Consider the following 22,673-nt stretch of genomic DNA (forward strand, 5'->3'; position numbering starts at 1 on the left):
GTGTGGTAATTTTAAATTAATAAGAATCCATATTCCTTTTTTATTATTGTATACACAGCTTTCTGTCAGACTACATGGTAATTACAAACATTGAAAAATATACGGCCTTTAATGTCTCTTTTGGCTTCTTTATTAGATGCGGCTCAGTGGCTCTCTACTCTCTAGTCTCCTTTGTCTTTCCATACTAGCAAAAAGAATTCATTGTTGTCAATTTTTTCACTATCTTTCCCCTGCTTTTTAGGTTCCTAATCCAACCCATCATAGCATAACTATGGTCTACATCTACAGAAGGAGATTTACCCACTAAATAAACAATGTCTCTGGCTTTCCTATTTTCATTTTTCAAAAAAAAAAATCCTCCTCTTTTTTGGAAGATATAGGAGGGGAGTGAAAAGAGGCTGGTCATTCTCCTGTACATGCTCTGCTTCTGCCACTTGCCCTGTCTTTTCTTAGACCAAATCCAACCCTTCCCTTCCCTCTCCTCTCTATCTTCTTCTACCTCTTTTTCTTTGGTATTTGGTTTCTTTTCTTGGTATATATATATGTATATATAACACAAAAAGAAATAAATATCACTACTCAAATCTCAGTCACCAGTAATGGCGGAGACTTTCCACCATTCCTGACTTGTAATTTTGTAAACCATTTTTATATTTTACTATATACGATTAATAACTCTTTTTATAACTCCCTTCTCTCCCTTCTCTCTCAGCCTTCAAGTCTGCTGCAACTTTTCCTAGATCCTTTTACGTTTGTCTTAGTACCCAACCCAAGTTCTTGTTCATTTTATTATTTGAAAATTAATAATAAAAAACCCAATTACCCAACAATTCCCATGTTTTTTTTCAGTAAAACTAAAACTTGTATCTTGAAATTCAGGAAGCTTTGATCAATTGTTTCAGGTATGCTTCTCTCTCTCTCTCTCTCTAAAATGTTATTTTGAATGTTTTTCGAATCCATTTGCTTGTAGCCTTTTAGTACTAGCCAGGTGCTCTCTCTGTGGACTCTCTGCAGATCAGGTATAAAGGTTGTTCTTTTTCTGGGTTCTTGAGTTGAGCTAATCAGAAGAAAAGAATGTTCAAAAAGAGAGGAAAAAAGAAGAAGAAGAGAATTTTTTTTTCCTTCTTTCTTCATTTCTTTTCTTCTGTTCTGCGGTGTTGATATGTTGTGCTGCTCTGTTGTTCATAACAGTTCAAATATGGTTTTTGTACTTGCTTCAGCCTCTTCAAGTTCTTGTCTTTTTGTTTCCTTTCTGTCCATTGCTCTGTTTTTCTGTGTTCATTGATCAAACATATTCTAGTTTTACACATTTGTTTCTCCTTTCCGCACTTGGGATTGAGCACTTGTTGTCTCTTCTCCATTCCCAATGACAAATTGAAGACACAAAAGTCTTACTGCGATAAAAAAAAAGTTGAAAACCTTCGGCAACTTTTGAGATATTATTTCAACATCTTCATCTGTAACAACAGCATCCTCCGTATCCAATCTGATATGACATCATTGTTAACACTGGCAGGTTGAAATAAACTTCAATGGCTGGTGGATCTCCAAAGAATCAACAGTTAGAAAACCAGAGGAAGCGAGTCACATGGATCCTGGGCGTGAGTGGCCTCTGCATAGTGTTCTACATATTGGGAGCTTGGCAGGGTAGTACTGCACCCACCAACCCATCTGAGGTCTACAACAGAATAGGTTGTCAGCCTGGAATGTCCACAAATGAGGATCAATCCTCGTCGTCTTCGACGACGTTTTCGTTGTTGCCAGTTGAATTGGACTTTGAAAGCCATCATAGGGTGGAGATTAATAGAACCAGTGAAGCACAGAAGTTCCCACCATGTGATATAAAATACAGTGAATACACTCCTTGCCAAGATCCAGTTAGAGGGAGGAAATTTGATCGAAACATGTTGAAATACAGAGAAAGACATTGCCCCAAAAAGGAGGAACTCCTCCTCTGCTTGATTCCTGCACCGCCGAAGTATAAGAACCCTTTCAAATGGCCTCAGAGCCGTGACTATGTTTGGTATGACAATATTCCCCACAAGGAGCTTAGCATTGAGAAAGCTGTTCAGAATTGGATTCAAGTGGAAGGTGACAGATTCAGATTCCCTGGAGGAGGCACTATGTTCCCTCGTGGAGCCGATGCTTACATCGATGACATTAACAAGCTAATCCCTCTTACGGACGGAAGCATCAGAACTGCCATTGACACAGGCTGTGGCGTAAGTATATAGAATAGGCCATGAATTCGTCCTTTATACTGCAGAGATCTTATTTACCTGAATTGGTTTCTGGGTGTTTAAGGTTGCAAGTTGGGGTGCATACCTGTTGAAGAGAAACATTGTAGCAATGTCCTTTGCACCAAGGGATACCCATGAAGCACAGGTCCAATTTGCATTGGAGAGAGGAGTTCCTGCCATGATTGGCATCATGGCTTCACAGAGAATTCCCTATCCCGCCAGGGCTTTCGACATGGCTCACTGTTCCCGTTGCCTAATACCTTGGCATAAGTATGGTAAGTTGCTTTCAGAAACCATTGCCTCATTTTCTTATTCATCAATGAGGTGCAGAAATGTTATCCATGTCAGCTGAGACTTTGTTTAATTTTCAAACAGATGGTATGTATCTCATTGAAGTGGACAGAGTTTTAAGGCCTGGAGGCTACTGGATACTCTCCGGACCTCCCATTCGCTGGAAGAAATACTGGAGAGGCTGGGAAAGAACACAAGAAGATTTGAAAGAAGAGCAGGATGCCATTGAAAATGTCGCGAAACGCCTGTGCTGGAAGAAAGTAATTGAGAAGGATGACCTTTCAATTTGGCAAAAGCCCATCAACCACATTCAGTGCATTAAGAGCAGGAATGTCTACAAAACACCTCACATTTGCAAGTCTGATAATTCAGATGCAGCTTGGTACTTTCTCTTACCTTGTCCCATCACACTATGATACATTACTTATTTATGTTACAATCATCAGATCCTTAACAAATTAGTTGGAACATAATTTGCGGATTCAAATTGTTACTTATCGGATAACCTAAAGCCTGACCTCTACTAATAAAAAAGGTACAGAGACATGGAAACTTGCATCACACCATTGCCAGAGGTAAGCAGTGAAGAGGAAGTTGCTGGTGGTGCAGTGGAGAAATGGCCGGAACGTGCATTTGCGGTGCCTCCAAGGATTAGCAGTGGCTCAATACCAGGCATAACTGCTGAGAAATTCCAGGAGGATAACCAAGTGTGGAAGGAGAGGGTGTCTCATTACAAGCATATTGTTAGTCCCTTAACCCAAGGACGATACAGGAATGTTATGGACATGAATGCTAACCTTGGTGGATTCGCTGCAGCTCTCGCAAAATATCCTCTGTGGGTTATGAATGTAGTTCCTGCAAAATCAGAAAAAGACACACTAGGCATAATCTATGAAAGAGGATTCATCGGTACGTATCAGGACTGGTGTGAGGCCTTCTCAACTTATCCAAGAACCTATGATCTCATCCATGCAGGCAATGTATTCAGTATATATCAGGACAGGTAAGAATCTGAGATGGTTTGATACTTGCAATGATCAATATCTTAATTTCTGAGAGGTTGAATGTGTGAGTGGGATCGATGTTTTTGTATCGTAGGTGCGATATCACCTACATTTTGCTGGAGATGGACAGAATCCTGAGGCCAGAAGGGACAGTTGTGTTCAGGGATACAGTAGAGATCCTTGTGAAGATCAAGAGTATAACAGATGGTATGAGATGGAAGAGCCAGATTATGGACCATGAAAGTGGGCCTTTTAATCCAGAGAAAATTCTTGTTGCTGTCAAAACATATTGGACTGCTGAACCTCAAAAATCACAAGAACAACAGTAGTAGATTTTTGAACTAAGGATACTTTTCCTACTAAATGGGAAGAGGATAGGTTTACTAATTAAGTCATGTATTCTTTTAAGATGCTGAAATGAAAATTAAGATTTCCTTTCAAGTTTCAAATTAACCATTATAATTCTGGTGCTAATGTTCATTCAGTAGTTTGAGCCTATGATGCTAGATTCTTACACAAACCTCTTAAATTGTTACTAATTAGATATCGTAACTCAAATTATGTTTCCTTGTCTTCTGTTTGAGGCCTTTTAGCTCTAGTGGAAGCAAAGCCTCTTCATGTTTTTCTTTGTCTATCAAGACAGGGAATCGAGTTTTTTTTTACAAAATAGCACCCTTGCCATAATTAATATTAGTATAACAGTGGTTCAAAATTTATTACTAAAATAGCACTTCAGCACAATGTTAATGGAATGACTAGTGTAGTGTTTTTATAATCACGCTAGTGTGAATGGCGTTATTGTTTTTTTGCTCGGTCACGCCAATAGCAATGACACTTTAGCAATGTTCCCCGTGTTGCTGACTTTACAATGCATCCCTCACAACTGACATGAGATTAGTCTAGTACATCTACTACTCCCGCCACATGGACTACCGGACCATATGATATTTTGTATGTTTTTATTGATGTTAGTATCGGTCTGCACATGGTTGATAGTCAGTTTTTTAATGCTACTACTAAGGACTGGATTCTTACTAATCTTTCTTTCCGTGTGAATACCTCTTATGGACCTCCGTGGGCTATTGTCTTTGGAGTGACTTGCTGGTTGTTATGGCAATAGAGGAATAAGTGTCTTTTTGAGGAGGATTTTGTTGTGCCTTTACATCTCATACATGTTATTCTGCATAATGTGAAGAGTCTCATGTTGACAGACAATGTGGTGGGTAGGTTGGCTGGTATGAAGAGGCTTAAGGTTGAGAAGGTGGTTAGGTGGATTCTTCCAGATGATGGTTGGGTGAAAATTAATACCGATGGTGTTTTTCGGGCTAACCTAAATTGCGCTTCCATCAGAGGTTGGATCCGTGATAGTGTTGGGAACTAGGTAGCTGGCTTCACTATGAATATCGGGCTATGTTTTGTGCCTTATGCCGAGTTATGGGGTGTGTTGATTGGGTTACGACAGGTTCGAGATTTGGGTTTTAAGAGGGTTGTTGTTGAGGTGGATTCTAAGTTGGTGTTAGGCATGATCAATAGTAATCAATAGCAAGAGTGTTATTTTGGTAATAAAAAAAAACTCAAAAGAATCCTCCCCTCCAGTTTCTTCTGGGCTTATGACCAGATTCTTTCAGTATGTTTTAATAGCAAATTGCTTCTACGCTCTCTATCTAGTGCCTAGTGAGTCCTTGCTTGTTTTTCAGCCCAAGAGTCTTAATGTGGGCCTTGTACGTAAGAAGAGTCCTAAACTAGCTTAGTAGAACCCAGAGTCTGTCGTGTTGTAGTTTGTCGATTGTGGTCTTGTACTTACAAGGACGTGCAGTTCAATTGTAGATTTTTTGCCCTCCAAGGCCATGTTACTTTGATTTCTTGTTTTAATCGAGAAATCATCCAACCCAGCATGCAGTCTTTTGAACAATTGAGTGGGCGTACATTTCAAGCCATCAGAATAGTATACACCATGTTGGCGACGTATAAGACTGTGCCGAAACCTGTATGAGTAGGAGCCTAAAAGTGAGATAAGCTCATAAAACCATTATTCCATAAAGAAATATCACAACTCGTTAGTTCGGACTCCCGACCTCAAGTGTGATATGCCTAAATTCCGAGAGATAACCAACTAGTTGCCAAGTGGTTCTAGGCTACCTTGATTGTCGTTACAACTGTGTTAAAGTTTTGAAAATCATTAGACCCATCATGTTTTGCAGTGCTTCTAGAATCTAGACTCTAAACAAAGTAAAAGAGAGGACACAAAACACATGCATATCAATGCATGTATTCCTTCTAGTCTTTATCAACTCTTTTAAAATTAAATCATTGAAATGGGTTTTAATGTATAGATTAATTGAAAGAGAGACAGCCTGTGGCCATCCTTAATTTATATACAAATCCTCATATCACTAGCTAGCAGCCAGGCTACTCTTCTCCATGTGCACAACCTCATAAATTATTACACACTTTGTTACACCCATATATTATAGTATATATGCACATCTTTAGTCTCATCATACAAAAGTGACCCAATAGAAAATCCTCACATAGATTAGTAGATATACATAAGAATAGCAGAACATGAATGGTACGGAACCCTTGGAATAAGAAAAAGCTAGGAGGGTAGAAAACATAAGGCATGCACATGGGGGAAGGCTTTGCTGATAACAACACATGTTGATGCTAGTTGGCAAAAGTTATGTGCTAAGAGTTAATGGGAGACCATTTGTATTGCTACTTGTCAATTTGCAGGTTTCACATTCCATGGATTACCTTCTTTTTTGGTAGCGTGAAACCTACCAAACTACCCACCTAACAATTAATTGGTAAATTTCGGGTTACATGGAAAATCCCGTAACCCCATGGACCAATTAAGATTTGCGCCACAATTCAGTACGGGAAGATAACGCAAGTAACATTCACATACGCTTGGATGAGTAAGGGCCCATTGATGCAATATGAGTATTCAAAAAATAATTGATGCATTCATATTGCATCACCCATCTTGCAAACTGCAATAATGGAAACACTCATTGAAGTTGAACTCATGATTTCCCGGTTGCGTTAAGAATTATCACGATCCAGTTCATCATCTCCGCCAACAACCCATTGTTACATTCCTTGGCTTACCCTCCCAATTTTCTCTTTCATACCTTCATCCTGACAACCCTACTAACTTTATTCACAGTATGCAAAAATTTAAGAATGTGTTAAAGGAATTAAACAATATTGAAGTACACTTAATTAGAGCATTTGTAGTTCTTAATTACCAGTGACATATATCATAAAGACACATATAATCTGTAATTAAAGCTAATGAGTTATCACCACAGCTCTTAATATTGACTGCCTTAAGGAGTCAAGGTATTAATTTTCTATAACGGCAGCCATATATAAATAATAACCAAGTGGAAATTAAATAGAAAGATTACTGATCCAACATGATCAAAGATAAATAAAAACCTTATGATCCAAGATGCTTTCATTCATTGATTTCAACAACATATATAACAAACAATAAAGAAGGCATTGATGATTACTAAAAGAAAATGATAAATAATAATGATTTATTGATCCAAGCACACCCTATGTACAGACATTGAATTATTTTTCTGTTCCCTTCTGCCATGTCTTTTTCCAGGCTTGTTCTTTCTCATTGAGGATGTTGCTGCTAGTTCTGCCAACGCTTGTTCCATCTACTCTTAAACCAATCCTTCCCATTGTTCATAGAAAGAAGGTACTTTATTCACCAACAAATTAATCAACAAATTGATCAAAGGAATGATCTGATTGATCATCAAGAGAAGAAAAATAAAGAAGTGGACGGAGAAGAACAATTGACAGATGATAAAAGACAGCAAAAGCAAAAAGAAAGAAGAAAATGAGAAGTATAAATGACGAATGTAAGGTTGTTTGAGCTTCTGAACAACAGGTGTAGGTACATATGGTACGCTCTGGAGCTGCTGTTTCTGCTATAAATGCCACCATTGTTGATGATGCTGCTTCTATTGAACCATGGCCATAAAGGAGGGTGCTCCATTTCCTCCTCCATTAGAGGCGCCGCCGCCTGCGTTTTGTCTTTGAAACTCTATCTTGTAATCCATCTTCCTCTCCACTTCTAATTCATCATCCTCATCATCTTCAATATCTTCAGTATTGTCACTATCAGCACCTTCCTCTATCTTCTCATAGTCATCAACTGTCAACTGTTGTCGCTGCCGCTGATCGGATTGCTGCTGTTGTTGTGTCGACCCCGCTTGCCTCTCCAGTAACTCCTTCACAGTGTCTTCTGGCTTCAATATGAAAACAAACATTAATCAATATGAGTGGTGCAAGCCTCAATCTAACCACAAAAATTAATTAAGCTAGCAAGTGTAAAATACTGTTTAGCTAATTGGGACGATGAATTGGTTGAAAATTACAGAACTTACCTCCTTCGTTGCTCCTCCTCCATTTCCTTCTTCAAAAAGACTACTTGGCAAGCCTACATTACTTGCCTGCACATTTTTGTTTTGCGACTCCGGCGAGGCTTGCTCTGCTGGTGTTAATACTGGTACATTGCTCGGTCTTGTTGCTGGAAAAGGCTCAATGTCTGTGCTCTCCTGCTGCTGCCACTGTTCTGCAGTGCCACTGGTGCTCATACTGCCTCCTCCGCTGGTGCTGTTGAGTACTTTTTTCCTGTAAAGTGCGTCGAGTTGATGGTAGTAAGGGCAAGTCTTGGAGTCTTCCAGGCGTTTCTTATTACTCTCCTTGACTTTCTTGAAGTATTTGTTGATGTTTTCCCATTTTTCCTTGCATCTCTTGGAACTCCTCTTGTAGCCCAACCTCGTCATCCCTACTGAAATCTCTTCCCAAAGTGGACCTTTTGTACCCGCCTCTTGGTACTTTGACTCCAGCCCACTTCTCAAATTGATTAGCGCAAGAACCTCCGTTTTTGGCCATCTCGATGAGATGGGTTCGTAATTCCCACCACCACTAACATCCTGGGGTGGAATTTGCTGCTCTGGTTCTGCCATTACTACTTCTGACGAAATGGGTTGGGAGTGCTGCTGCCGCGGCTTCTGCTGATTGCTTTGTGGTGGTTGTTGTGGAGGTACTGACTGTGGCGGCATTGATGGGGTCACGTGGATTGCCGGCACAGGTTGTGGTGGCGGCGGAGTGAATGCGGGGATGGTGACAGGTTGAGGCAATTGGATGGTCTGCCCGGTAAGTTTATGTAGAAAGGACACAATAGCAGCGTCTCTGGAAGAAGAGATGGCTCGCTCTTGAGCCATCAGCTCGTGTTCTCGACTCAATCTTGCTGTTTCTTGTCTCTTCCAAGCTTCTTCTCTGATGATCTTATCTTGCTCTCTCCTCTCAATAACCTCCAAAAACCTTTTCTGCATCGCCTCCTGTTTCTGCATCACCTGTCTCATTAATTTCTCAAAGAACTCCATCATCCTCGTACTGCCGCCACCACCGGACCGCCTCTTCCGTTTGCGGCCTCTGCCAGTTGAATTCAACTGTGGTTGTCCTTCAGATTCATCCTGGTCGTTATCATCGTCGTCGTCGTCATCATCTTCAGTACCCTGAGAAGAAGAAGACCAACTGTTCGATGAAAAGCTAATTCCAACATTTGTACCACCAGTCGTAACAGCCGGAGGCGGAGCTGCAGATCCAGTGAGCGACGTGGGCGGCAACGGCATGGCGGCACTCAAATTATGAGGAAACACATTGAAAGAGACCTGGGCAGAAGTAGTAGGTGGTGGTTGTGGAGGTGGTTGAGTAATTCTAACTGATGGGATCGGCATTGGGATTCCTATAGAGACAGGAGAGACATCAAGGCTAGCGGAGGCGGTGGCGGTAACCGGCATTGCTTGCGAAGCTGACACGTGGGTGCTGGTGGAGGCAGTTGCGGTGGTGGTATTGTGGAGAGCTTCCAGCTGTTGGAAGAATTTATAGCTCTTGCCATCTTGACGACCGGCTCGGCCTTCCTTTTTTCGCTTGTGGTATTTGTGAACGTTCTCGAACTTCTCTTTGCATTTTTTGGCACTTCTTCTGTATCCAAGCTCCGCTAGTTTTCTATATTCACGATGCAGACAGCACTTCAATTCATCGAAAAGAAAAGGAAAGAAAGAAAGTACTAATACTAATAATCACACATCTATAAATGACCAATGCAAGAAAAGCTTAGTTTGATTTTATATATATAAAAAAAAAAGAGTTAGTGTAACTGTAGAAGGAGAGAGAGAATCACTGAATCAGACTGAAATTCTCTCTCGGGATTTTCAATTTTTCATTGGAAGTAATAAAGTAAGATGATGAAGGGAATTGGGAGAAAGTCATGCAACGGATCAAGGCCATTTTCTGGATTTGGAGAAAGCAAAATTAACGAGAAAAGATGCGAAACTCGTGATTTGTGATTGAGGAAAGGATAGAAGGGTGAAGAAACCATGTGCATTTGCACAGAATTGACAGAAAAATGAAGAATACCCGACAAAATTTACACTGATAGTACTGTTCCACCCACATTAGCAAACCTTGACAGTGTATTTAGAAGAAGAAATATGAGGTGGGTGTTGTCAAAGTTTACATCTTTTTAATTACCTGGAAACATCTTCCCACAGAGGGCCTTTGACGGTGGCATCACGAAAGGCAGTATCCATATCAGTTCTAATCTCGATTAGTGCCAATGTTTCTTGTCTTGGCCACCTATTGCCACCACCACCACCACTACCTCCTCCACCACCGCCGCCTCTATCGCCTTCTAGTGCACCCTCATCTGCCCCATCTGATGTTGCCAACCCCATAAGCTCATCCAAATTGGCTTCTGCAGGTGGTCTGCTGCTGATGGGTGAGGCAGCTTCCACTGGCTGTTGCATCAAGTGGGTGTCAGAACTTGTGGTTGCAGGAGGAGCGATCTCAGCCATCGATGTAGACAACCCATATGGGAATTGTAATCCTCCTCCTTGTTGCATCAATCCTTTTCCTCAATGAACAATTCTGGTTCTAATCAAGTGTAACTTGGGGTGGAGCTGAACAAGCTTTCTCTTCATGCTTGACTCTGATACCAATTGGGTTTTTTTTTTTTTTTTGGCTCTACACACACCCTGAGAGGACTGTTTGGTTGATGAGAAATGGTGGGGGAAGGCAAAGATTGGTGAAAGATGAATAGGTTGTTGACAAAAGGAAAGAAAAAGAAGGGGACGTTTAAACAACTGGAAAGAAAGATAAAAGAGAACTAGAAAGAGAATTCCTATCAGTTAGTGCTGCAGCATCTCCTCTTCAGATTTGATTTCTTTATTCTGATAAATAAAAAATAAAAAAGATTTAATCTTTACATAGGTTTGTAGAAGAAGAAGAAGAATTCCAGCAGTAAAGAAGCAAAAGAGAAGAGAGAGAGAGAGAGAGAGAGGGATTAGCAGAATAAGAATAAGAGAATAATCACCACTACCATGATCGTCAACTCCACCACTGCACCCCTGTACTGTCCGAAAAGGTGAGGGTGAGAGAGGTTGTGGAGGAGAGAGAACAATATGATAAATGTACGGAGAGAGAAACAGACAGACAGAGATGAATGGAGATGACGATATGAGGAGGAGGATGATTAAGAGAGAGAGAGAGTGTGTGTACTGTTTGTGTGTGAAGGGTTTGGATCCCCTCAAATGTTTTCCGTAAAACACTTTCTAAAACATGTACATCTACACCGTCCATTATATCCTATGGTTAAAACTTCACAATTCATAATCCATCACAAAAATTTAAAAGTATCTGAATTCCTTTTTATTCCAAGAACAAAAATCCTTCATTTAACATGAAAGAAACCCTGCTCATCAAGAGGGATTCTCTTGATGCATATAATCACTCAAAATAATCTAGACAATCACTCAAGGTGTCGATGCAATTTTTGCGCGACTTATACAGCAGCAGTTAGACCCAAACAAAGTGATGTGGATGGCAAATATCTAGAACTGCAAGAACAAAGGAGGGCAACCTTTTATGGTTTATTGATACTCTGACGCTGAAGCCAGAAACTTAATTTCTCCAATATAATTAGGAGAACTAAATGTTGCAAATGTTAGAGAAAACCTCGTTTAAGTTTGATGGCTCCTTTTATAAGAGTTTGGTATATTTGTTGAGATTGTCATACCTTCAAGATTTTTTTGGATTTTGGAATTCATGACTCGAAGTTGAGATTTCAAGAATCACGAGACATTGGGATTTGTGTAAATCCCATGTCGTCTTCCTTTTCGCTTGATTTGATTTCCTGGATTGACCTACGCATATTTTTCCGTGAGATCTTTTATCTTTGTGTTATCTTTTATCTTTGTGTCTCCTATCGTGCTGATCATGTACGACATTTTTTTCCCGTCATCCACACAAGGTATCTGTACTTTACTGAAAAAAAAATCAATTATCTTTCTTCTATATTGATGTCTATCCAATCCTTCGTAGAAGAAAAAGATTGAGAGGAATATGTAATTTAATTATATACTTGCAAGGAATTGAGATATAACAAGACTTTTCACACCTTATTCAAAACCAAATTTATCTTGAAAGGAGATACGATCTCTCAATCTTTTCTCTTATAACCAAACCAGTCTTTAATTTTCTTTTCTTCTTGTTAGCAACAAGGGAAACAAAGATAAAATCACATCCTTTTCAAAAATATTTCACAAATGAGGCAACACATTTTTAATAATGATTCACAAAGGGAAAGTATATACACTATTTTTTTTATATACGCTAAAAAAATGTAAGTTCCTTTCGAAAGTATACTAATGTATCGTAAAATTATTAAGTACAAGTTACGGTCATTTTTAAAAATATCACCAAAAGTTTGATAATTTATTTGATAGCTTATATACCATCTTCTTCTTTTTTCCAAATATAAAATTTACCAAACAAATCCAACATAAGTTTTACCAAAAGAGCCCTATATGATGTAATAGACTTTGTATATATATATATATATGTGTGTATTTTAGGGATTATTTGAAGGAAAATATTTGAGGGGATTAACGGCGTGGGTGAAGATAATAACAAACGAGATGTATCCAGCTAACATTCGAGCATTTATTGACGTGTCAAAGTCCAACTGGTCCACGTGCTTTCTTTCCCGGCCACGAGATGCCTTGAATTCTGTCCCCCCTTCTTTTTCGTGCAAGTATTTATTATTTATTATGTAATATTTCGAGCAGGAGCAACCTCGATACCACAACTTGGGAAGGATTTAGTGCATAGATGAGCATTCATGTGTTTTTTTAAGGGGAAAAAACAAAATATATTGAAAATGTCAAATAGGTATTTAATCCAACGATAGAAAATACTTCATATTTATATCAATATTTTGCGAACGGATTCACTTTTTCCCCTAAAAATACATAATAATGATCTAAACGTTAAAAACATTCGAAAATAACATGTAGTCCAACAAGTTTATTCAATTGATTTAATCAATGAAATAATTTTATTCCATGCTTTTATCATAGAATTCGTTGTCCAAAATTTATTGTTTTAATATAGATTTCATTGTTTTTTAAAGCAGAGTCTAGAATTTATTGTTTTAGTTCTGAATCCCTTGTTTTTGAAATTCCATTGAAAAAAAAACAATGAAATTAAGATCCACCTGACAAAACTCATCGACAATGGATCTTATTAGAAATAGCTTTATGCGCGTTGATTCTGAATATGTAATTTTTTTAAAAATCTTACAAGTATTTTGAGAGTTAAAACGTTCTAAAATTTAGTTTAAAAGACTTGAACTCTCATGAGTTACCTAACACTACTGGAAAACATTACATTTATTGTTTTTAAGTTTTTTTTTTTAAATTTGTCGCGAAAATAAGCCTACTACTAGCCTTGCAGTAGATTATCATTGGAGGAATCAGAACATCTACTCCGGTTAAATTTAACCATGGTTAGTTTTTAAACCACAGACTACGTTGGCTGAAATTGAAGAGTAAAAGATCTACTCTCTTAAGAGTGGTAACTAACACAACTCGATCTTCTTTCTTTTATTTTTCTTTTGTTGATTAATTACATTATTTTTATAAAATTATCAAATCAATTTAGATCCCGAGCCAGATTGCTTTATTTAAGATGAATATTATTTACACCCCATAATTTATTGTACATTTTGTTCTAAATAAACTCCAATAAAAAATATAACAATTATGAGAACACCCCAATTTGTGTTTTTTTTTTAAATTTAATAAACTGCACCCCACAATCTCAGTCGTTGGATCTCATCAACGACTGAGATAGATTAATGAAAATTAAAAATTAAAAAACAAAAAACAAAGTAGGTTCATCTTCTTCATTAAACCCTAGAGAGGAATTGGGGTTCATCTTCTTGTTAGGACTTATGTCCCACATCGGTTAAAACCAGACAAAGTGTCTGTATATAGAAGCAAGCCCTCTCTCCCCTTAATAGGCCTTTTAGGGGGAGGCCCAAGGGGGCCAAGATTTATTACATGGTATCGGAGCAGGTGTGCGCTCGTCCCCGATAAAAAGTCCACTCGTTGGGCCTTGGGCTTTGATACTCAGTCCACGAGTGCGGGGGAGTGTTAGGACTTATGTCCCACATCGGTTAAAAACCAGGCAAAGTGCTTGTATATAGAAGCAAGCCATCTCTCCCCTTAATAGGTCTTTTAGGGGGAGGCCAAGGGGGCCCAGATTTATTACACTTCTTCATCAAAACTGGTCTGAACATATTAATTAAATTGAAGCACGGAAATCGACGGATGGAAGATTACTTGTAATGGAGAAGATTCGGAAAACCCGCACCTCTTGTTACAAAGCCAATTATTTTATCTGTTTTGGAGAAGATTCGGAAAAGAAAACAAGAAATCTCCACAAGGTAAGTTACAAAGTCAATTTCATCTGTTTTTGCATTTCCTTGTGGGTGGCAGATCTGTAATGCTTGAGACAAACTTTGTTTATGATGATGATACTGAGAACATTGAGGGAGAAGATGCCGGGTTCAGAAAAACAGACATAAAGGAGACAATCAATCCTCCGAAAGAAATGGAAAACAGTTTAAATACCTCATGTGCTGATGTATCAAAGAATCCTGTAAATCAGTCAAGTAATGAAAATATATCTTCCCAGATGGTGAGTTGAGATCTTATCTTGACTGGGTTGAGAACGAGATGATGGTAGGGGGAAGACGGAATGGAAAAGAAGGGTTGAGAAGGAGATGATGATAGGGGGAGAAGGAATGGAAAAAGGAGAAACCGAATGAGGAAGGAAATGGTAAGGTCAAGATGGGTTATCTGTAAATCAATGTTTTTAGGATGTACTTAATAAACGGTGGAGTGTAAATAAAAATTCATCTTATTTAAAACAACTTGCCTCTTCAACCAATTTATTGTTCCATGTGATTGGGTATATACTGCTTAATTATTGTTCCATGCCATTGCACTCACCCCATGAGTTTATGAACTGGATTTTGTATGTCATAGGCAACCAAATTCCATTTAGGTCATGATCATGCTTAAATTTTACATTAATGCTAGCCGCCTCTACCATACCTAACCATGAAAATGAAAAAACAATAAACAAAAGGCAATGGCTTTACTCTCTTAATCACACATGTACTAGGGTATTCAGATCAATCATAGTCAGTACTCACACACATATCTATCTATATATCTATATATGTACATATATAGACAAGCTATATAATAATATTTTTTAAAAAAAAATGGAAAAGAAAAGGAGAGAGACAAGAACAGATTGGCACAGGCTGTCAGAGAGGTCCCCAGAATATGAGGTGTTGGAACGTGCGTAGCGCTTCTCTAGCTTTTTGTGGAAGTGGAACCTCCAACCCCCAAACAGGCTCACCGTTATATGCTTTTGCACATGCGCACTTCACCGCCGTCTTTTCCATCTTTTATCTATATAATATATATATATATATATATATATATTAAAATAATATACACCTACATGATAAATATACATATGCGTGTATATTCTCACTTCTCACTCTTCCATGGTGGGGTATAAAAGTTTCATGATTGAGCATCCAATCTATCAAGAAGACCACCAAATATTGAAAACACCAATTACCTGACTGGGGGAGAGGATGGGAGACTCGAACTCGAGACATCTATGAGATACCACATAATTGAGTGCCATATGAGTTATTTGTGGTTCTCAATATATTAACAAGTTAGGATATGAAAGTGCAGACATAGTGAAATTGATTAAGAATAAATCCATAAAATTAAAGGCTAATGTACAATTCATCACATTGACACCCCACAACTTACAAACTCATGCAAAGCTAAAATAGAACAAAGAAGAGAACAGTTAACTCTATTATGATGAGCTCCACAGCTTTTCTTTTCTTTTTCTCCAGATAAGCAAGATCTGTGCAAACCTTGACCGGGATCTTAGCTAAGCTGATTGATTCTATTCTATATGCAGAGACCATGCAAAACTAATCAAATATCTAATGCACTAATCAATGTTTAATGAGCATCCCCATGTGAACTGATCAGATTCCACAACTTCCCTGCAAGTTTACACAAATGTTAAAACTTAAAACTGGGGATCTTGGGTTAATAATCTTAATTGAAGATTAGCCAGAGAGATTCCCCAACATAGAAGATCTCAACCACCATACCAAAAAGGATCTTCCCATATGAGTTTTGACCTCCATAAGATTCATTCAGATCAAACTAGTGGAGCTGAAGATATCAGGCAAAATGTCAACCTAGAAACAAAAAGTGCACTAATCCTACATTAGCAAGCAAGTCTCCAGAGATTCACATTACATGACCACCACAAAGCCTTATGGGATAACACAAACATTGTTCAAGGTTTTCTCTAGTTGACCCGAACCTTCAATTACATAAGGTCTTTTTCTTTTGGACCAGGGTCACCACGGTCAGTCAGATAACTCAAGTCAAAAGAGAGTATATCAGTCAATAAAAGCTGCTAATTCAGAGAGGATAATCAATATGTCTACACCATTTACCCTACAGTGGAAGCAATGACTAATTAATATGGACCCTTGCAAAGATTGTAAGCAAAAAAATCTGTGTCCTACATTTATATGTACTTGTAAAAAAGTTCCAAGACATACTTAAACAAGGATAAAGATTTAACAAAATAGTCAATGATGCTGAAACAAGTTAAATCAGAGTAGAGAACCAGCATTAGTGAAGAAATAGAAATACCAGAACACAGTCACAAGTTAATGGACATAAATATTATAGTAGTTAAATATTCAAATGCTCATAAATTGTGATGTTGAGAGATATCAATATTGTACTTATGCAGCAAGGTCCGCCTATATATATGGCCCCATTCCCCATCATCGTAAGTAGACCAAGAAAGATAATATATATCATGTATTAGGTGCATAATTGACATATATCATAATACAATATTACAATCCACTAAAAAAGAAATAATATCTATATCTTTCTTCAGTAATGAATGAGAAAAAAAAATATATAAATGAAAATTTTATCTTCAGATCTATAAACACGTAAAGGAAAGTATACAGAATACATGTTAGGAACAGTTATCAACCTTAATAGTAGGTATGGACTTTGAAGACACTACTCAAAGGGCACGTAAACATCAAAGCATCATAAATAAGTGCTGGTAACAAAAACAGGAAAAGGCTATGCAGCTCATTTCTCCACAATGAGGTGGCTACTGTAGAGCCAAAACAATCATTACTATATAATACAAAAATGAGTGCTTGCAACAAAAAGCCCTTGCATTTATTTACTTTTTGCCTATTTAATGGACATTACCAATATCTAGATGTTCAATGCATGTGGTGCTGAAGACTATATATAAAGAGTAGCTAATAGCTACTCCAAAACTTCTCCATCCTGTGTACAGATTTTAAAAGTGAAATGAGTCGGGGAAAACTAGAATATCTGCAGAAAGATGGGGGGAAGCCACTGGTTGATAGAAGGCAGCCAATTCTTAGACACTTAACACCCACTGCACTAATGCCAGATGTTTTCAAATTAAAAATAAATAAATAAATAATTCTTAGTCAAATCCTAATCAGCTAATTCTTAGACACTTCAACACTCATTGGCTCATTTCACTAATGCCAGATGTTTTGAAATTTAAAAAAAAAATCCTAAATATAATCCGTAGTCAAATCCTAATCAATTTCATACATTACCAGTTCACAGGCTGATTTGTCAAGGATCAAGAATGTGAAGCAATCTAAATACAGGGTACTATGCAACAAGATAGCACCATGCCAAACACTTAAAACTTGGAAAGCAAAATTAGCAATAAATAAGTATATAGAAAGAACAACAACAAGACACTCCTGCGGACAATTCAAAACTACCACAGCAAATGTCTACTTTAATCATTATTCTTAATTTTTGACAAATTCAGATTCCCCTTCTCGAAAAGTATTCAAACAGCTGTACGAACTAGAACAAGCCAGAAAAGCAGAAGTTTTAACACCATCTTCTACTATTGTCATGAGAGAGAGAGAGAGAGCAGTGCGGGAGGAGGAGGACGAGGGGGGGGTGTCGAGTGAGCAGGACTCTATTGACTAACAACTAATATTGATCTCTTATAATAGCCTCTAGCACGTTAAGCATCAAATCTTAATCCTCAAACTAGTATTTCAAACGATGAAGTAACTCCATGAAAGTCAACCACTTATGATGAACTACAACTATTGAATCATAAACAGATGCATGCATAAGGATTGACTAGTCTAGAACTGAATTCCATAATTAATTCTGAAACCGCCATGTCAGGCATATCTCCAGTGACTTCAGTTAGGAGAGGAATCAGGAATTGGCTTCTTTCCGAACAACTTCAACTTCAGAAAGCCAACTTTAACATATCAAAAAAAATAAGTCAAGAATCTCTAATTTTGAACGTGAAAAGACTCTGTCATCATCTTATCCTGTTTGCTTAAATCTTAGGAGCTCGAACCAAAAGCCTTGCTGACTTTTCTCATTGTATTCCATCAGTAACAGTATATCAATAAAAATAACCTAAATCATCCCTATGCCTTGTCGCTTTCATTGACCTTTCCATGGGAACAAGTTGGCCTACTCTAACTTTACAATAAGAGCCTATATTTAAAAGCCGAGCCAACTCAACACATTGTGATAAGAAACTAACCATAAGAAAACTACATTTGCCGATAAATCAAAGGCTCAGGAAGGAGCCCAAATTCTGCTCAGTTAAGTCTTTACAATCTCCCTAGAAGAATTATGATTACCTAGATTTTGATGCTTGATGAACTGCAGATAATGATGACCTATGTGGTAAAAACAGAGACAAAACAGAAACGATATGGAAGGGGACTGAAAAATGTTCAGTAAGTGTCAGATGCTGCTTACTCTATGTTCAAAAATGTCTATCCCCAACCTGAGAAGGATCAACTTATGCATGTCTATGATTTTCAGGCCTAAGTCTAAATATTGACTGCAGTAAGTATTTCTTCTATGGTTCCTGAACACAAGTTGTAAATAATTATTATAGAATTACTTATCTTGAATTGTTTGTGCGTTTTCATCAATTTAAGATAATTTTTGGATCCTACAAAAATCTACTGCTGCTGGTGCACTTTCTTATCCTTGTCTCTGTTCAGTACTTCATTCGCCTGACCTTAACAACACTGACAGGAGTTACATGATCTTTATGTCATTTCTCAAGGAAACTCTCAAGGAAAACTTCACTACAGCATGTAAAGGTAAAGCCCGAGATTAAGGAAAACCTAAAAGAGGGTTGCCAAAGACAACACTAAAATTATAACAATGTGACTTCAATTAAATTTAAAACTAAGCTAAATCAGCAGCACAACACAATAGGGATTCCTGCCTCGATATGCATTCATGTTTTTCTCTCTTTCATCAACTAACCAGCATTTCAGAAGTGATACAAGGAAATAATTGGTAAGGTTAAAAGTTAATAAAAAGAATAAATGATGTAAAAGGCTATGAACACAAAAACTTAGTTAACAGAAACAGATGCCAAGGGGCAGAGGTAAAAAAAAGTACTCTCCTTTCAGTTCACCGGCATAATTATTTACCTTCTGTACAAAAAAGAAGGCAAAGAATGCAATCTCTTAGCTAAAGGTCTGCATGCTCTGTTTCAACCCAAATGCTCATGATAAGGCCACCTCATTTCTGCAATCCATAAGCAAGGCTTCCAAAATGCTGAATGTCAATTGATAAACAACAGTTCTAAGATGGATGAAGTCACTTGATAAAGAATGGAAAGCATAAAAGAGTCGATGCTCTCCTTCAAATTCGCACGCAGCTCCAAAATAATTTTAAGTGCCAACAATCCACCCAACCTTCACACAGCATTAACAACAGAAGTGAAAGAGCCTTCGTCACACTGCCCAACTGTTAACATGAGGTGTTCATCACTAGTTTGATCTTGTTTGCAACATAGTCGACGTGGTACCTGTCCAAGAGTGTTCAAGATACAATTAACTGAAATGAAGTTTATTTTCCTTTTTGTAGCAATGGAAGACAAACAAGCGAGAGTAACACACCAAATACCAATTCTTCCTCAGAGGATACCCAATAACTTTGATACTCTGCACATAAGGCAAAGGAGGTGAACGTGGAAAGCAGAAAACCTTTCTTTTTAAATCATTGCCTCCACCCCGCACATACAAGCCCACTGTAGCATTATGTTCTCTTTTTACATCTTTCAAGAAAAAGAGGGTGGGGATTTTACAAATGGATTTGTAAGGATCCCTGGTGTCAAAATCAAATTCTTTCCGTTGACTGTTTTTGTTCCAAGCAGAGTAAGTCTTCTCTGAGCGCTCCAACTCACGGGGAAGAACAATGCCTAGGAACACTTGAACCACATAACCAAGCGAGACAGAAAATGTTAAACCCTGTGCGTGATCATAACAAATAGATTGCTGCAAAAAGCTCCTGGGTTCAACTTTCATAGCTTTTGTAAAGAGTTTTAAGCTGTCCAAAGAGCTCAAGCCAGGATAAAAAGGATCAATAGCCTCGATATGGTGAATTGAGACAAAGGGTGCAATAGGATGAGAAGATAGAAGACCGTGCGCATTACCCCTAATGTCCCACTGCATAAACAAATCAACAAAATAGGCAAAAAAAAGATAGATGAAAACTTTTAGCATTCCATAATAAGAGTCTTCTAAATAAACAGCTTAAAATAATAGAAAGATTAGGAATTCGAATAGAAGTAAATATGCAAAAGGCAGAACTGGGAAGTAATTGATTAATGATAGGCAATACATTGTGCATATAATGTAGGAAAATAGAAGAAAGACCTGGTGGAAACCATTTTCTCTGGTGAGAGGAATGCCAATCTCAGAAATGCAGGCATGAAGTCTATCGTCACTTCCATAGAACTTAGGGTACCTTTCAATGCATTCGTCCTGCATATTGGACAGTGCCTCAGCCAGTGGGCGGCTGATGGCGATCCCACCACCCCCAAACGCCATTGAATGACTGAAGTAGGTGTTGGCAGAGTGACTCTCAGACGGTCCACCAATATACATCATCTCAGAAGGATCATACTTACTTAAAACGGCCACCAGATTATCCGCATTGACGATGGTGTCGTCGTCCCCAAGGACGAACCAACGAACGTTAGGCAAATCTAGACGAAATGACTCAGATATAATGCGAGATATCCGGAGCCCCGAAGGGTGACCCGTGGGGTTGGTGTAGCGAAACCGGGCAGTGTCCTCTGAGACCATGACAGGGGGCAGCGTGTCATCACCGTCCTCGAGAGGCGCTTGCTCGTGCAACCAGACGTGGCCACGCATGTCCTTCGAACGCCACCACAACCTCAAAAATTCCTTGCGCCGTTTCCACAGCTGCGACGATCCAGCAATCCCAAATACTATATGCTTCAGCGACAACTCCTCCCGTAACTCCCATTCAGACAGGCTGGGATTGCGAGGCAAAGGAGGTGGCGGCGACGGCGCAATAGGGCTCCGACGATTAAAAGAAGGCAAATGACGGTGATCCCTGAACCAGGGGAGACGATTAGGGCTACCCTCCCAATGCTTAAAACGATGCCAACAATGGGCAGTGGTGTCGAAGAAGACAAGCGAGAGCCAGGCGGTGGTGGAGAGAAGAAGAGCCGCCACCGCCACAACAGCGGTGGCCGTACGACTCTGACGCCATCGTCGATTCCTCGGTCGATAAGGAGAGAGCGGGGATCGGGAACCGGAGTTATTCACGGCAGGAGAGCCGGAATCAGCGGAGATAGAATGGTAAGGCAAGGTGGCGTTAATCCCCATGGCCCCCCAACGGTCATTTCCGCCACCGGAGAGACCAAAAGTGGCTGGACTACGAGTGTGGAAAGTAGAGCGCAAAAAGGCAAAAAGGACGAGGAGTTGCGATCTATTCTATTCTATTCTTCCTTTGAGAATCGAAACGCAGCGTGTGGTTTCTTTCCGTTTGTTTGTCGCAAGAAAAGAAAACGACTTGACGTTGATAGTTCGAGACGCTCGTCAGTTGTCAGTTGTCACCCACTCATATGGTAAAGTACTGATGGGTTATTCGAGGGTAAAGCCCAATTCTTTTGTAGCCCACTTTCATATCCAAATTCCTGCTTAGCCCAATGCCATATCCAAATGGATTTTTTGTGTGGCTGCTGTGCCATGTGGCCCACTATTATCTAATGCTATTGTATCTATTATCTAAATCTAATGGCTGATATTTTAAAAGCCAAAAAATAATCAGTTTCTTTTTCTCTCTAATATTACCAAATAGAGACACTTTCCTCTCTCGCTTTTTTGACGAAGAGATCTCCCTCATCGAAATGACTCATGTCGAGAAAACTAGGCTAAGAAAGCGTAGAAGCCAAAAATCAACAAGGAAACCAAGTCAATGATAGTGGTGGAGGGACCGGCATGAGAGTGATGGTGCTCTTACAGGGCGTAGGATGTAGTGTAAGGGAAAGGCGATCTCCATTGAGGTCAGCAACTATACTGAATCTAACACTCACAAAAGACCAAGACCGTCTAAGGTCGATAACCTAGTACCAAACTACATTCTACGATTTCATCACACAAATTCCAAATAATGAACGAGGGATTTGTTATGTTTGTTGTGATGTTTGTAGTGTCTCTTAATCTGTACAACTTCCTCTATTTATAGAGGGAGAATGTATATATTGTTTTGTAGTTTATGTAGGATATATTCTCCATCTT

General features: G+C 38.7%; 3 protein-coding genes across 5 annotated transcripts; 1 reads left to right on the forward strand and 2 right to left on the reverse strand.

The window, feature by feature from the left end:
* The first annotated feature begins 408 nt into the window (after window positions 1–408).
* On the forward strand, window positions 409–3,984 carry LOC119980878 (probable methyltransferase PMT18). Its single transcript, XM_038823706.1, has 6 exons — window positions 409–902; window positions 1,517–2,222; window positions 2,305–2,515; window positions 2,616–2,913; window positions 3,067–3,534; window positions 3,630–3,984. Exons 2-6 carry the CDS (start codon window positions 1,533–1,535, stop codon window positions 3,862–3,864), a joined length of 1,902 nt encoding a protein of 633 aa, XP_038679634.1. The 5' UTR covers window positions 409–902; window positions 1,517–1,532; the 3' UTR covers window positions 3,865–3,984.
* A 2,991-nt stretch (window positions 3,985–6,975) lies between these two features.
* On the reverse strand, window positions 6,976–11,127 carry LOC119980877 (trihelix transcription factor GTL1-like). 3 transcript variants are annotated; one of them, XM_038823704.1, is made up of 4 exons: window positions 10,953–11,119; window positions 10,106–10,803; window positions 7,951–9,580; window positions 6,976–7,812 (listed from the first exon to the last, which is right to left on the reverse strand). In XM_038823704.1, exons 2-4 carry the CDS (start codon window positions 10,474–10,476, stop codon window positions 7,525–7,527), a joined length of 2,289 nt encoding a protein of 762 aa, XP_038679632.1. In that variant the 5' UTR covers window positions 10,477–10,803; window positions 10,953–11,119; the 3' UTR covers window positions 6,976–7,524. The 3 variants fall into 3 exon arrangements, with proteins under 3 accessions (XP_038679632.1, XP_038679631.1, XP_038679633.1); XM_038823703.1 differs by having other exon boundaries at window positions 10,106–11,120; XM_038823705.1 differs by having other exon boundaries at window positions 7,649–7,808; window positions 10,106–11,127.
* An 8,198-nt stretch (window positions 11,128–19,325) lies between these two features.
* Window positions 19,326–21,933, reverse strand: LOC119980359. Its single transcript, XM_038823032.1, has 3 exons — window positions 20,778–21,933; window positions 20,019–20,567; window positions 19,326–19,927 (listed from the first exon to the last, which is right to left on the reverse strand). The coding sequence occupies exons 1-3, from the start codon at window positions 21,756–21,758 to the stop codon at window positions 19,817–19,819; spliced, it is 1,641 nt and encodes a 546-aa protein (XP_038678960.1). The 5' UTR covers window positions 21,759–21,933; the 3' UTR covers window positions 19,326–19,816.
* Between the last annotated feature and the right edge of the window lie 740 nt (window positions 21,934–22,673).

This window comes from Tripterygium wilfordii, chromosome 16 (genome assembly GCF_013401445.1).
Source record: "Tripterygium wilfordii isolate XIE 37 chromosome 16, ASM1340144v1, whole genome shotgun sequence".
Lineage (NCBI taxonomy): Eukaryota > Viridiplantae > Streptophyta > Magnoliopsida > Celastrales > Celastraceae > Tripterygium > Tripterygium wilfordii.